At 42.6% G+C, this 16,620-nt stretch overlaps 1 protein-coding gene across 3 annotated transcripts in view; it reads left to right on the forward strand.

The window, feature by feature from the left end:
• Window positions 1-16,620, forward strand: part of tspan4a (tetraspanin 4a) — a 168,438-nt gene that overhangs the window by 141,258 nt on the left and 10,560 nt on the right. For all 3 annotated transcript variants that reach the window (XM_053865806.1, XM_053865807.1, XM_053865805.1), the window contains 2 exons: window positions 11,348-11,449; window positions 14,787-14,918. In XM_053865806.1, coding sequence (XP_053721781.1) covers window positions 11,348-11,449; window positions 14,787-14,918 — 234 coding nt within the window. The remainder of the gene's footprint in view (window positions 1-11,347; window positions 11,450-14,786; window positions 14,919-16,620) is intronic.

The following is a 16,620-nucleotide window of genomic DNA, read 5'->3' on the forward strand; positions in this document are numbered from 1 at the left end:
CCTCAACATCTTCCTACCAATGAACTGGCTATCTACGCCTTCCACTTCATTTTTGCCGACACACTTATTTTCTCCATAATTGTTCTCAGATGGTAGACACCGAAACTATAGCAGAAGCAGCTGATCAATTGGGGTGTTGGTACCTGCATGACGCCACATGGTGGGTTTGTTTATTTCTTAATGGGAATATTTTGTGATTCCCTTTTGATCAATCATCATCAATCATTACTGTTTTGAGTAAGACTTCGGAGTGTTCTGCAACGTGCCGTCTATAAAATACTCCAGGAAGCAAACCACTTCCTGTTGATCACATAGTGCTTGTGGGGCACTGGAGAAAATCATATGTATTCAGTTAGAGCTCTTCCACTGCTTCATATAAGTGCAAATAATAAGTCATAAATAGGTGCTGTTGACCAGAGCATTGTAATACTGTTGAACTAATGGTATTTAGGAGGCTCTTCAGTGACCTCCAGACTGATATGTCTGAAGGAAATGAAAAGGCATTAATATAGACTTTTCATCTGAACAGATGATTGAACGACCTTCACTGCTTTGTTTGCATTCCTAAGTTGACCACAGCGAAATTGTGGAAGTCAGCGCAACCAGACCTGGCGCTGATGTCATGGAGATGATGAACACCTGATATGAATGGCCCTATTGCTGGCAAATAACATCTACTATAGATGCTCACTCAGATTCTCACATCAATGATGGAAGCTGTGGGGCATCACTTAACATTGCACTGCTTCACTGTCTGGGCTGGTGCCGTGGTACTGTACCACTCTGCCAGCAGCTCATCACACTCGTGATGCAAGTAATGGATTTTTCTGCTGCTGATGCAATGAGTGATGCTTTCCAGGAGCAGATGCAGATTGATAAAGTCTTGTCTCTCTGTGTAGACGTCAATGCAGGCGCCTTACAACGAAATAATGAATCGAAGGGAACAGAATAGGCATTCAATCATGAGTTGATGACTGAATTTAACATCCAAATGCACAGGATGATCGAGCGTCAGAGCCAACTAAGGCTGTGTGGTCTTTGCACCTTTTTTTTTGTTGTACAACTTGGAAAGAAAGTCATGATCTGGCAGTTTTTAAGACGTATTTATTTTAGAAATGGCTTTTGTGTATCAAATAATTTGGTACTTCCATGTCGCAGAAATTGAAAACGCAAGGCAACAAGCAAAGCAGCTTTCTGCTGCAATGAATAATCAATTCGGTCTCTGTTTTTACTGAGAAGACATAAGTACGTACACAAACATTGTGAGTTTGTAACTGTGTGGAGCACTGAACTGTTTGGATTGAGCCAGCAGCAAGGAATCACTTCTTAATGTTTGTCTGTAGTATTTGTGATACTTCCGTGACCCAAGTGTTGTTCAGTAACTACCTTCAGCTTATAGGAAGTTTGTGCCCAGTGGCTTTTTCTGCTTTTGGCATTGCAAACCGTGAAGGTGTTTCCCCCTCTAAATACCGACCACTATGCAGTACATATGTATATGTATTAAATAAAGCCTATTACATTTTTTAAAACACTGGATTGAGTACTGTTGATAGTCCTTAAAGCACCTGTGGAGCACAGGTATTATTGAGGCAGGAAAATCAGAAGTGGTGGAGAATGTTGCCTCACAAGGGTGTGAGTTCACATGATAATGAATAAACAACAATCCAATGAATAAACAATACATCCAATACAAGGTGGTTGAAATTTTAAGAATAGTCTTGTGGTCGTAGACGTGTGTTTAAAGAGGCAGGTGGGAGAAACTGTGCTGTTCAACCTCAGTAGTCTTCAGAGGAAGAAGTGAATAGGAAAATATATCGTTTTGTACCTAGTAGAAAAGGTCGAATGTTGATAATATCGAATGTTTTGTCTTCCTGGAACACTAACAGAAGGGACTAGCTCAAGGTCATCAGCATCCGTAGACAATGTGACGCACCGAAACACTGCTGGACCAGGATTGTGTGTATATGAAAACATACTTGGCCTGGTAGAGAATAACTACTGTATATTATGAAGCTCCCCCATCAGGTTTCATCACATATCTGTCACCAGTATCTTAGGGATGACAGCTGTCAGAGAAGTGTCTCTGCGGGCCTTGATCTGCCTGTTTGCTACTTCACAGTGAGGAGGATTGATTGTCATCCAACTTCACTTTGTCAGGGACTGAAAGAAGGTTATGAAGTAAGGTGGTTAACTCTCACAAGAAAATGGAGATAAGTGGACTTGAATATAAAGCAGACCTGAGCAAAGTGAGGCCCAGGGGCCAAATATGGCTCTTTCCTGTATTTATGCTGCCCTCATCAACTCACAGAGAAACTGTGACACTGATCATCTACAAATGTTTTCTTTTTTTTTCCTTTTTGTGATATCACTGTCTTGAATGCTCATGCATTTACAACCACATAGTCCAAACTTTCAGCGCACAGTAAAGCACTGAGGTGAACAATGAAAGCCACAGCCAAAAAGAACACATGCCTCTGTTACTTTCGTTGCATGGGTAGAGGAGGGAGGGAAGTTTACCACGAGGGCTTGTTTCAAAGCTATGAGTAGCGTGGCACAGTGTACGTACCAAATGTGTCCCTACGTGGAAGGTCCTCACCTAATGGTGATGTCATGTCCAGTAGTCGCAATCCGATATTTCCACCACTCGTGCAACGTGCTTGTCAACAAAAGACAGTCTTTGTTGGTCTGATTGTTTTATTTCTCTGCCCATCTGACCTCGAGGTCAAGTGCATGTACACCACAGGAGACCTTTTTATTCTCAGCAAAAATGTGCATCAGTGAACATGATTTTCACCCACATGGAATGTGCCCACGCCACCTCCTGGAGCATGGACAGTGAAGGCTGATCCTGTCCAGCACCACAACAAATGATGGTTTTATTGTGAACCGAAGTTGAAAAACTTGAGATTTGTTATGTATTCATAGAAATCCCATATCATTTTTATTTCATTAAGAAGCACTACTTTTTGTTATGCATGAATACAGCAGCATACATTTGCGTGATTCAGCCGCGCATTCATTTGTGGACATGTTTGGTCCAAACATTATCACCCTTCTTGCTCAAAACATCCTTGAACAGTCAGTCTGCCTCACAACGTCACAATATTTGGAACTACTGACCCTTTCCTTCTAGCAAGGATAAGTAGTAGCTGGAGAGGATGATTCATTTTTCACGATGCATCCACCGGTAATGTGTTGAAATGGTACCTTTAGTTTAGTTAGGTTTAAGGCCATTTGATGCTCAACGTTATGTATGGATCCGGATGCGGATGGAGCCTTCTGTTCATTTTGTCTATATTTTCACACGTAAAAATGAATCGATTCCTTTCATGATACATTTTTTCACTTTCAATTTTAACAACAAACCATCCCCACAACTGCCACCTACTTATTGGCTATAGGCATCCTGTCGAGAAAACCCCTCCTCAGTTTGGCTCTCCTTTGATCCCGAAGATATATTTAATCGGTTTACGTAGCTGTGTAATAATGCACCGAATCTTGCTTTTGTATCCTGACAGCTGGAAGTCTGCAGGGCTAATGCTGCAGACAGAAAACACGTTGCCTTTGATTTCAGTTCCACCAAGTGACTTGTACAGTGTTTGGGTTTAGAAAACCAGTTATACATTGAACACCAAAAACTGCTACCACAAGTCGTCCTCAGGACATAAAAGCTTGTGCCAGACTTCACTCGTTCTCCTCTCAGTACAGAGTAGTCATCCCGGTTATCAAGCACTCCCTGACACGTTGGCTTGCTCTGGAACACCTCACCATTAAGCTTTCATCCCATGCCAAAAGGAATGAGGCCTGTTTGCAGTCAGTGTCCTTGAAAAACCCTGACATTGGTCCAAATCAAGTTTATGTCAGAGGGATGTTATCCAACTCCCCTGGAGAAAGAAGAAAGTGAAAGCATTTGCTGGAGATAAAAAAGCTCTTGCCAATAAATGCGGGCACCAGGAGGGGATGAAGGCAGGAAGCTCAGCAAGACATTGAAGCACATCCAGTAAAACGTGGTTTGGAACAAACGGCATTGGGAAGAAACTAAAGGATTGTTTTGTTGAATTAAACTTGAATTGAAAGGTTTTGAGAGTGAGTTTGCTGCTCGAGTTTTCTGACTTTTAAACAAGTCAAGGTCAACACAGATTCATGTGATTTAATATCCGTGCAATTGAGGATGAACGATTCTGAAAATGGTTGGCAAATGTGAGTAGAGTGATGGCATGCCAACACATTCACTCCATCCCTATTTCTCGGTGCTTATGTCTTCCACCCTTGCTGTTCCATTCCATTCCGCGCCTGCAATGATTTCCGGTGGTTTGGAGGAGCTGATGAATAGAGACATTTTCTTTTCCTGCAAAAACATCATGTCTTTCGCCCAAATACCATGTCCTATTTTCATTTTTTTGTCACGAAGACCACCATTTCCTGGGATTCTGTTACATCCCAAAGCAATTTTAACAACCTCATTTCTCCCCCCCCGAAAAAAAGGACGGACTTTTATGTATTCTGCTTATCTTGTACTTTTTTTTCCCCTGCTTCTTTATGGGTTTTTTTCCCTTCCTAAATCCACCTCTTTCTGTGGCGCTGGGCTCTCCATATATATATCCCCGCTCTCATCTCTCCTTGTATCTCTGCCATATAAATAATTGATGGCCAATCTTTGACTCGCTGGTGTAGTTAAAGGGCAGCCCAAGTCCCGAGGACAACATCAATACGGAGCTGAAAGTAACGCTGAGGCTCATATTCAATCTGTCTGCTTTACTTTCACAAGAATCACTCTTTACTAATGACCCAGTTGGATTGAAGCACGTTTTAGCCTTTCATTCAGACGACTTCAGAGGAAATTACTCAGTCCGTTCTAATGGGAGATGGATGCCAACCATGCGCTTACATCAGCGAGCATGTTTATGGAATTTTGAAGTCCTTGAGTAGAATTGTCTTTTTAGAAATCATCTCTGTGCTTCTTTAATTGTTGCAAGATATTACACTGCGTGTCATTTTTCTCTTTATACAGGATTCACTTTCATCTTTTTCCCTTTGAGCTTCCGTCATTTTTCCCCCCTAGTAAATGTTTACCTTATGTAACGTCTAATTTTGGAACAAACTTCAATGGTGAGGTGAGGAAAGTGAGTGGGTGGGTTCCACTGCTGCCTCTCTGTTTGGGCTTACTCTGGGTACCCCAGGACGCGACACTTAATGCTGACCTCAGCTTGCGCTTTGTTTCCTGATCTTCCTTGTAATGTTATTTTAAGTTTGCAGTGTGGTTCCAGGAGAATCCTCATCATTTGTGTGAAACTCGAGGCCCCGGGGCCAAATTTGATCCACCCCATCTTGTGATGCTACCAACAAATGTTTTTTTTGTGTGTGTTTGTAGTGAAAACAATATGCTTGATGTTGATCTGGCAAGCTATGTCACAGGGTCCCCCACGTTCCAGAACGTAAGGAATGCCAAGGAAGCAAGTGCAGATGGAATGTACAGCAGTTTCATGAAAGCTGGGAATGAAGAAGAATCTCTGCACTCATAGGGGAATGTGTCATTGAGATGACAGACATAAGTATGCCAACTTTAGGAATTAAAAGCAGGTATACAATTGTGTGCATCGCCAGTTCTGTAAATATTCATCGTTTTTGGGCCAATACCTGTGCGACAGAGCTCGACACTCGTACCTTGAATCCTGTTATTGTATGTCACCGTAGAGTTATGTCGTCTTGTAAATATGCAATAAGCAGTCGAATGAAGCACTGTTCAAAATGTAAGGAATTTATTATTAACAGCGGGAAAGTTGTTGAAACACCTGAGGCATTTGTACTACAAAACAATAGACTTTTTGAAGGTGAAGAAGTTATCCTCCCACACAAATGAAAAGGTCAGGTGGTCAGGTACATCGCCCACTGGGAAAGCGAAAGCAAAACTGGTACACAATGCTTGGCATCATAAAAGCTAAAAAAACATCAGCTACACATATATAGTTTGCTAGGCCACTAGACACGACACTGATACCTAATAAGTAAGTGATAAGTTAAAGGGAGCGGTAATGTTTTTAGGACTCATGGCAACGGCAGTAATCCAATGTAAATATTCAGCAGTTCTCTCAACGAAAGGGGTGAAGGAGGGCGGAGAGGTGTGGTTATTCCAGGACAATGTTTAACCCAGAAACGGTCAAAGTTATTAAAAGTGACTCATCTGCATGGTGGTGTCAGCAGAATATTCACACCATGGAGCTGCGATGACATTGACGATTTTACAGAGGAGATGATAAAAGACAAAGAAGTGGTTGCCGGCCTTAAACCAATGTGTATCACCACATCTTTAATTCCACTCTGTCTCCTGGGTGGACCAGGCACTCCCACCTGGCTACCACTCTATGATTAAAGTTATAAATCAATCAGCTGGAAGGAATATCGGCGCCACGAGAGCGAGCGCTTCTGCACTCAGTCTGCATATCAAGGAAGAGGGCGACACGGCCAAGAGCTCTCAGCAAAGTCAAATGGTTCTCTGATGACAGTGTGGAGGCTCGCTCTGGGTCCAGCACTGTGGATGAGCCGCGCTCCCACACCAATTAAGACTAGTTTGTCCACTGCTGCGCTGAGAGGAAACAACCGGTCGCTCCAATTCAGTTGAGGGGGGGGTTAAACAAAAAAGACCCAATTGAAATCACTCCCCTGTATAACTTCCACCGCCCCCCTTCGCATCCGTTGGATCCTTTTTTCAAATGTTGGATAAATAATCTTACAATCTTTCAACTACAAAGGAGTCAACACAAGTGGGTAAATCCCTTACACCGCACGGCAAGGCATCGCGGCAATTATTAACATCAATCGACTCACTGCGGCAACACACAAGGCTCAATAACGCTGCACACACACACCCTGAGGAGAGAAACACAGGCTTGTTCAGGTCTGGCCTCATGCTTTTACATTGAATGCAGGGAACCGATGAGTCTTTTTCCTCAGGAATCTGAGATTGAGTGCAAGGCAGAGCACTTCTCTCATGCGGGGATAAAGGATAGAGAAGAGGTTTATATGTGCGCCTCCCATCACGTCATACAGTAGCTGCATCCTCCTCAGTGTGGCAGAAGAACGACGGCACCCTGGGAGAAGGTGGAGGAGGAGGATGACGGTGATGCTGTGTCTGGCTTAGATTGACACTTTAACCCCTAATGTTGCGTACAGAGGACATGATCTGGAGTTTTAGATGTTCAACGAATGCCTGAGAATCATGATACAACTCCTTAATGACATCACTCATTCATCTGTCACGATTAATGAATGAACCCAGTGGATACGGCGAAAAATCAATCTGACTCATCAACTTGTGACAAGAATTGAGTCAGATACTTGGAATCTGAGTGGTGCGCCATGTGCGAGTCCTGTTGTGGAACGTTCACATCCAACACAGTTGATGTGATTCACTTGTGTAGTCAATGACACTGATTCTTAACCACAGGGTCGGGGCCCATGGTTGGGCCGCGAGCGCCCACTAGAGAGCCACTAACAGTTTTTTTTTTTTTTACACCTTTAGGCCGTGAGACGCTCTGTTTGAATACATGAGCCACGTATGGTTGCAGTAGTGTGTAACTGCATTGATTTGACAGCTGCACATCTGTGACAGTGAACAACTATGGAGAAGTTCCTGCAAAGTAAACAATGATAAACAGTGGCGATACCTTCATTTATAACTTCTTTGGAGTTTAAAATATATTAGTTTTATTATATAATATTTAGACATGGTTTTATTATATTTATTTTATTCGGAATTTTATTTATTTTCCTTTAATACATTTGATGACTTGCACCTGGTTCTGTTGATGACATATCTTTGCAATGATCACATGGTGTCATGTCATTTCACAAGGTTTTGCTTTGTTTACGTGTAAATAGATTAAATATAGTTAATGATCACAAATGAAATCAAGAATCATGAATCAGTTCTATTACTTGAATGGGCCCCAGGCCTACTTGATCTGGGATAGGTGGGCCGTGACAGTAACACACTGTAGAGGAGTATTTGGTTCAATTGTTGCCGAGTCCAAGATCATTGTATATTCGATGCTAACCCACTGTGACAGACAAACATTACTATTATATAGCATAGTAATACAAGCTCATGGGATTATGACCGCTAAATATTTTAGAAATGCAACGGAGGACTGTGATTTCAACTTCCCACTCTGGGAGCAGTGTTTGTGCTTGGTTCTTTTGCTTGGGAAAGACAAGCGTGATGTCACTGGGCGATCACTACAGTTGTAACATTATGCGCCACCTCTCCCCCACCTCACCGTAAAGTGACAGCGATTACGTATTTCATCAGTTGATTCTCTCCGTTTATAGATCTCATTTAGTGTTTGGCAATTCATTAACCTTGAATGCCTCCAATTTAATACGTGAACATGCAAGTTAGGATCTGACCTCACTGAGTTATGATGAATGGTCATGTATCACAGAATATAGAACGCTCATCGTTGATGCAGTAACTGCTTCGTTGTCCTGTCATTAAAAGCTAAATACTGTATTGTATTTCATTATTCTATTGTATGAATTGTCACAAATAAATGTGCCTGCTTTCGGATTCCCAAAAAAAAAGTCACCTACTACAGCTACTGCAATTGTCCTTCAGTAACCAACGTTCAGACAGCAAAAGTGCCTCATGTCACCTGAGGAGACCTCCAGCAACAAAAGTTTGTCCAAGATAGTGGGCTAACTATTTATGCTAATGTTGTAGTCCCAGCTCAAAAAAGTCATTAAATATGAATGACACAATTAAAAGTGATCATCAACAGAGAGTGGTTAAATATTCCATCGAGCCAAAACCATTCCAAATATAATGGGAGGATATTTGGAGCGCTTAAAGTGGCTCATCCACTTGGCTCATCCAGGGACAGTGAGGTCTATGGAGTGGTACAGCAAGTCTCTGGGTGTGTAGTCTTTGCTTTTATGCGTTTCTCAAGTTGCAGGTCAGTTGACGTTTTAGTATATCTGTGTTCCAAACAAGTTCATAGTGGGTCGTGATCAACCAAGTCAAATGCAGCACTGAAGTCAGGAAAGTAGGCTGAGAAGGAGGAGTTGGGTCATAAAAAGTAGTGGACTATGTCTTGCTGTAGCTGGAACAATGACTTCAGTAAAGTTGATATTAATTCTAGACTCAGAGATGAGATCGTTTCTATTGTTTTCAATGTAAGGAACTAAGTGGAAGAGAAAACAGAACTCGAATGTACCACCACATGGAAAGTAGTCAAGTAAAACAGCGCAATATGATGAAAACAGAACAGAAGATAACATGGAGGTTCCACCACAAGTGTGTGGTCCACCTCACACACAGCTGAGAAACAAAAGAAGAAACCGAAAGCACGTGGCAGTCAAAGTAGCTTGTGGATAAATGCTAGAAAAAGATCAGGCAAATCATAAGAGGACGGAAAGAGGCAAAAGAGAGGCCAAGTTACCAGCATGGGAGCGAAGTCCATCAGACACAAAGCACTGGAACCAGCAGGCTTTTCAGTGGCTGGTGTGAGCAGGTGGGAAGCTGATGGCTCATTGGCTCCAGGTGTGTGCCTTCATCACGCTCAGTTAGACAAAGAGGGGAGACCACTGGGAGACTCCAGACAAAACAAAAGACCATCAGAACATGAAATGAGTTATTTATATTTTTAAATTGACAGTGGTGAACACAATGTCCCTGCTCATCAGATGCTAGTATCATTGGTTGTTTACTTTACTTAAACTCTCGTGTAGCTCTTTATGCTTTCAACGTGGATTTTGTTTCCATTTGGAGACATTCAGCATTCCACTGTCTTTGTTTGTGATCATTTAAACCTTCCTTGGAGCTCAGTCGCCCATGATCATGATTAATAAACACGTTTTGTTGCGATGGATGATGAACTGCAGGCAGGGTTAACAACTGAACCATTGAAACAGTGATGCGTGTTGGATGCTACCGTGTAACATTTGGATGTAAACTGCTCAAACCTACTCCAATCTCACGAGAGAGTCTGAAGTGCTTCAAAGTCAAACCGGTGTCTCATAGTTCTGACATTAGGTTTTAGAGACTTTGTCTTCATATTTGTCTTTAAAAGGCACTTGAACCAGAAGACACATTTAACAAGGTGTTGCCTGCAGCAACCCACAAGCTCAGAAGCTGCCGAGCGGTGAAACAAGGTCAAAGCAAATCAGTGCCATTGATGCTTGGTGGGATCCAACGTAATGAACTTAACATCAACGCAAACACGAGGTGGTCCTCTCCGCTGTCAGGCCTCAGTGTAGTCTGTCTCCATATCTACGCATGCCATTGCAAAAGCTATTGTTGTGTTTTATTTTTGGGATGCTCTGCCTCATTCAAGTCAGCTTAAATACTTCAGCCCTAATGCTGGACTCTCTACTGCCATTCTGCATTTTATGTTCACAGAAATATAGCTGTTGACAGACATTGCTCTCTGCATACATACTAACTCCAGAGCATTTAGAACAAGTGATTTATGGATCGGCTCATGTGGACAGCACAGTACAACAATACTAGTACTTTGTGAATCCTCTATTAGGTTGTCAGGACGACGGAGTGGTAATTACAGAGCAGTGCTTGAGTGGTGATAGTATCTGAAATCAAACACAAGGAATCTTAAATTGAAAAGTGAAATCTTGACAACCGAGCACTCTACACAAGCTCACACTCAATGTCTGCCTTTGGAAAGTATTAAATAGGGATAGATTTCTATGTGTTGACTCTCCAAAGTGCACGTTCATCGATAAGACAAATGACTGACAACTTGCTTTGTGCATTTTTTAGCCTGCACAAACACATCTGTGTGGTGCCTAGGGTTTGCAAACCTTTTTTGAAGCGACATTTGATGAAGTGAAATTGACCTTGAGTTAAAGGAGGGTTTGAAATGTGCAGAATATATTGTGAAATACTAGCTTCACAAAAAGTTTTTACATTCAGGAAACAAGCATCCGACGATCGTGGCTGTGAAACAGTGTTGACATTTGTATTCCATCTATTGTGTGTACAACTGCCAGTGTTTCACTGTCATGAATGTGGCGGCTGTGTTTGACCTTGCTTGAGAGAGGAGGGAGGGAGATGTGGAAGTGTGAAGGGGTGACAGTCAAGCTTGGCGGGGGCCACTGAAGGAGCAAGGCTGAGGGAATTATGGAACCCCTTCAAGTCAACCAGGAGAAATGCTTAACTCAGATGACATTTCACTACAATAGATCTTCTGACATCCAGTTACTGTGTGTCAAGCCAAATATTACTATGGTTCAACCAGGAAATGTGCTTTTTTTGTTTAGTTTTCAAGCGGCGAGAAATTCAGGTTCATTGAAACAGTCTTTATTGAATGTTTTTCCTTTTCTGTCTTTTCAGATCGATTATTACGCCCAGAGCGACTTGAAAGAAGGACTCCAACTTTTCGGCACAGAGGGAAACGTCGGTTTGACCAACGCCTGGATGATCGTACAAACTGACGTGAGTCACAATAGAGTTCTGTTCAGCTCAACTAAAACGTCATCTCCTCTCTGCTGCGAATGAGGTGCTCTTTGTCAACAGCTCCCCACATTCTCCATTCGGGGAGTCAACCACCTTGTCACTCCTCACTACCAATGCATGTAGGCTGCATTGTTCGTCGTGTCGGTGCTGTTGACAGGGTTTCACCGCTCAGTCAGTCTTTTCGCTTGTCACAGGAGGAAACAAAACAGGACTTAATAGCATGTGATTACTTGCTCGCTGAGTGGCGACATTTGGGACAGAAAATACAATGTTACTCCAATTACATAGACGGATTTACTAAGAACAAAATACTTCATCATCCACGCAAAGTCATGCAAGTCATGGCAAGAGCTGGGGTGACAACCACAGAGAAGCATGGAAATTGTCAAATTGAATTAAAAAAATGAATCTGAAAAAAATACTTAGTATATAGCATAGTGCTTATGTGCTTGTAGTGAAAACTGTAGTAGGTCAATGGCCCAATTGGGCCATGCCTTTGTGAATTAACCAGATATAAAGCAGAGGCCCAGGTGGGACTGGGATCAAACCAGCGGCGCCAAACTTATTATCATCATAACAGTCTCAGTTGAGCAGTGTGAAATGAGCTCTCCTTTGGCAGGAAATAAAAGTGCAAACAGAATATCATAGGAGTGTCCTTTTCATCCGCTTCCCTATTTTGGATCAAATTCTCCTCTGGAATCTCCTCCTGAAAGAAAACAGTCCGTCGGACAGCAATGCTTTATGGGTGATGGTATCAACATTAAAACTTTGAGTTTGAGTGAACTTTGTATATTTCACACACAGTACAGTAGTTGTGCCTCATGAAATGACTTGGAGCCCAAATGTTTGTCCCCTGGCCCTTGGCAGGTTGATACGTGTCAGGTAAGCACTTGGGCAGCATTCATGGCTCAGACAAAATAAATAAATGAAAGACAATGTAGGAACATATTCACTTGGTGACATCAGCACATTAGCAAGAACATTGTGTACTTGCTAATTCTCATTGCTCTAAAGCTGAGGAAGTATTGAATTTAAAAACACTTCTTGTACAGTGCATTAGAGCTGGACCACACAAGTTCAAGTCTTTAGTCATTTCACAGACAAGTCATTGACGTTGATGAACCGTTTCTAAATCATTTTAAGCAATTCCTTTATACTTTGAACCCACTAAATAAATGCTTTGTCTCAACAGGATTTAAACTGGTCATTACTGGCTATAATAACTTTCTGTTTGGTCCATTGTTGACAGTAAAATAGCAATATTAACTGAATGAACTGATGGATTTTGTTTAAGAGGAAACACAGAAAGGACCTTATGAAATAAATATGTATTAAGTACGGTGATGTTCCGACTATCACTGTGAACCCTCTGCTCTCAGAGCTATAGTGGGCGCTTCAGACAATTAACTGGCTGACAGGACTTTCATTTAGAGGAAGAAAGCAAGCGCTGAAGTTAGCGGTGTGCTTCAGAAGGACAACCGAACAGGTCTCCTTTAGTTGGAGGAACCCCGATCTGCAGATGAAAGGTCCTCCTCCTGCCTCCTCGCACTTGCTGAGTCAGTGAATAAACCACAAATCAGATGTCTCCAGAGTCAAAGTTCACCCTGCTTATTAATTGTGGATTCCTAAAGGGCATCGCACGTAGAAGCGTCTGATATTCAGCAAGGATACAATTAATGAGTCGTTTTGCAGACTGGCCTGGAGCCATAACAGCCGCTACATGGTTGATGAATTCTCACTTTGTGACCATCTCGATGTTTGTCACTGCGTTTTTATCACCATTCATTGTGCAGCTGGCCGACTTGTACGACCGTCTTTCTTATGAGTCTGGAGCTACAGAGGAGACTGGCTGTCTCACGCAGTACCTGTGTCTCTCTGGGGCTCATCCTACACTCGGTCTACTTTTCATGGTTCATGGATTCATGAGAAGATTGACTTCTCAAATCACCTGCAGCACATTAACACACGTGATCCGTCAGAGGTCCAGTCATGTCTCTGTCCTCTTGATACCTGATGGGAACTGCTGTGAACACAGTTTTGTCTCCCACTTTGGTTTGACTGAAATTGGACAATCTTCATGGCGCTCTCTTCATCTCCTCACATGCCACAGTATGGTCATAAAACCTACCCAAATCCAATGGCGATTGCCAGACTAAGTGGTACAACTCCCATGAGGTCATCTGAATGTGAGGATAGATGCTCTATTGTATCAGTACCAGGGCACCTTCCTGTTCCTGCCGCCCTGTCGAAGAGCTGCACACCATCTTGACATGTTGACATCACACTTGTCAAACCTACCACATCGCAGCTGGTCTTTGATACTGTGCCGTTTTTTGACCGTAGAGCTCTGATTCTAAACTAGGAATTGATCCGTTGGATTTTGGACTTCTACAAAATACTGCATCCCCAAACAGTAAAACTATTAGGATAGCAACTACTGAATATAGGAAACATACAGTCAAACAAATATTGAACAAGACTGGGTGGCTTTTGTGCCAGAGAAGGTTCTTAGTGCGAGTTCAGATTGTGTGTTCTACACAACAACCATAACATCGGGAGGATATGTCCCCTTCTAACCCACAAAGTAGCACCGGTTTTGTTCCAAGTTGTCATCTCAGGTCTTCACTTACCACTGCAGCTCATCCAAAGGCATTAGCTACAGTGGTCTCCAAAACTAATCCTCCACTTCCTTAGACTTGTTAGCACCTGATTCAAGAGGCTGGTACATGCCTACCCTGGTACCCAACGTGTGCGGACATAACTAAAGCGGACGCACTGCTCAGCCTCACTGCACGAAAAGATTGCACAAGTGATTTACTTCATGGCTCCCAAGCGCTGTGAAGAGCTCCCCACTTACCTTCAGATGACAGGAAGCCTCCAGGTCTTCCCGCTGAAGACTAAAACGTATGTGGACTAGACTTGAACTACTTTCTGCATTTCCCTTCTGGCGTTGCCACAGCTAGTCAGCCTCCTCCAACCCAACCTATTTTGTGCGTCCTACCTCGTCTCACCACGAAGAGGATTCTCCATGTCCTCATTTACCACTTCCATGAACCTCACTTCCTTGAAGTCTTCCTTGCCTCCTTCGACATGACACCTCCATCGCTAACGCTCTCTGTCCTACTAACAAATAAATGAAGAGATGAGAGTGAAGTTTTTTTTCATTCAACACTAATGATACATGTTTCTGTCACTATATGTGGCATAAATGTACATCTAAAGTGCAAGCAACAAGCCTGTGATTCATCATCAAATGTACTGGATTCCTTTCTTTTGTGACTCTTGTTGAAGGAATCCTTGTATGTTTTTGTCTTAGTTTCGCTGCTGCGGTGTGACCAACCACACGGACTGGTTTGAGGTCTACAACGCCTCTCGTGTTCCGGACTCCTGCTGCCTGGAGTACAGCGACAACTGTGGCCTGGACAACCCGGGGACCTGGTGGACAGCGGTGAGTCCACTGTCAATATCTCAACATCCCTGTCTTCAAAAGGCTTCTGGACTAGATTTCTATTCCATTCACGTGGCATAAGCATTTGATGCAAAGTGCACGACGGACATGAACAATTGTAAAAAGTGCCTGTGTCCAGCTGGAGGAAGCGTTGACTGAATCTTTCACCATATTAACTCATCAGCGTTTTTATCAATCATCATCCGCAATCTCCTGCTTAGAAAATTGATCTTGACAGTGGCATCAATTAGTGTGGATTTATGGTCTGGACTTAATGTCACTGTGGGAATAGATCCATCATTTATCCAGAGCGCATCCCGTTTGCCTGAAAGAGTCAAGATTTAGCACCTAGGTCCCAGTGGAGGAAGGAGGGAAGGATGCAGAACGTAAGAGTGGCGCCGAGACATTAGAAGGTGTTATCTTTAAATTCCTCCCTGTAGAAAAGAAACGCCGGATTTTTTTACTTTCTAATGTTTCACATCAGCGTTCCTGGAAATTGCAGAACCTGTGATCCATTTGACTTTTAGCCCCTTGATCTAGCTGATGCGTCACATTTTGCCTTCATGTCAGCATTTCAGAACAGTCGTCCTCATGCGAAGCACAGCATTCATACTTATGTCCAATGGACTTGTGCTGTACAATCTTGTTTCTGAAATGGAAATTCAGCTTTCACTTCTTCTACAAGAGCTGACCACTGGGTTCAGTGGAAGGCCGACCCCTTCTTTAAAATGGCACGAAGACGTCAAAAGTGCTGTGACAGCTGGAGAAATGCTCTGAGTTATTAATTTATGTGCTGGGATATGTGAGGAAGCAGGAGGGACACTCTTCCACCGCTCATCGCGAGTAAATATTACTCAACCAGACTTGTTTGCCGAGATCAATCATAATTCTCTGACTCATCAGGATTGATTCTAAACACATACAGCTATGAAAGGTCACCCGATATTAACATGGACCAATGATATACATCATGCTCTGGTACATGGCCCAGTCCCATAGTAGGTAGTGTGGTTTATGACACACATCCACAAGATATTTTCTGTCTTACCTTTGATACAGTCAAAAAAACATGCAAGAATGCAAGCACAGACATTCACTAAAATGGGAAAAATAAAATAAATAAATAATAATGATATTGATACAATAATCTATTTAAGTGGCCTCTATTAAAATGTCCCTCATATTTCCCATGGCTCCTAGGGTTTTCTTCCCATTATCTGAGGTCAGGTTGAACATAGAAAGAGTCGTAACAAAGAAACCTCTGTCACCACCTCTCAATGTGGAGTAGTGATTTCTACCCTTCCAAATGGCAGAGCTATTCACCCTGTGGCCAGAGCCTCCTTCTCCTCTCCTGACTGCTGGCGGCTGCAGCGAAAACCATGGCTCATGACCATGGCATTTTGGAGCCAATTTGCAGGTTGCAGTTGATGACAAAAAAAGAAATCAATAAAACATACTTAAGTTGATCCATCGCTGTGGTTTGTGAAATTGAGATGAATGGCTCACAACCGATGAAAGAAAAGCCACTTTATTCTGTCAAATTTAATCTCCGGTCTTTCATCTTCTGATGGATGTCCACTTGTGCCGACAGAAAAAGACAGCTGGAGACAATTACATTAAAAGGTTTTTTCCAAGCTTGTTGGTTGGTGAGTGTGTTCTCCCAGGTGAATCATCTGAATCTAGCGTGGCTCCTCACCCTGGC

This window comes from Synchiropus splendidus, chromosome 5 (genome assembly GCF_027744825.2).
Source record: "Synchiropus splendidus isolate RoL2022-P1 chromosome 5, RoL_Sspl_1.0, whole genome shotgun sequence".
NCBI lineage: Eukaryota > Metazoa > Chordata > Actinopteri > Syngnathiformes > Callionymidae > Synchiropus > Synchiropus splendidus.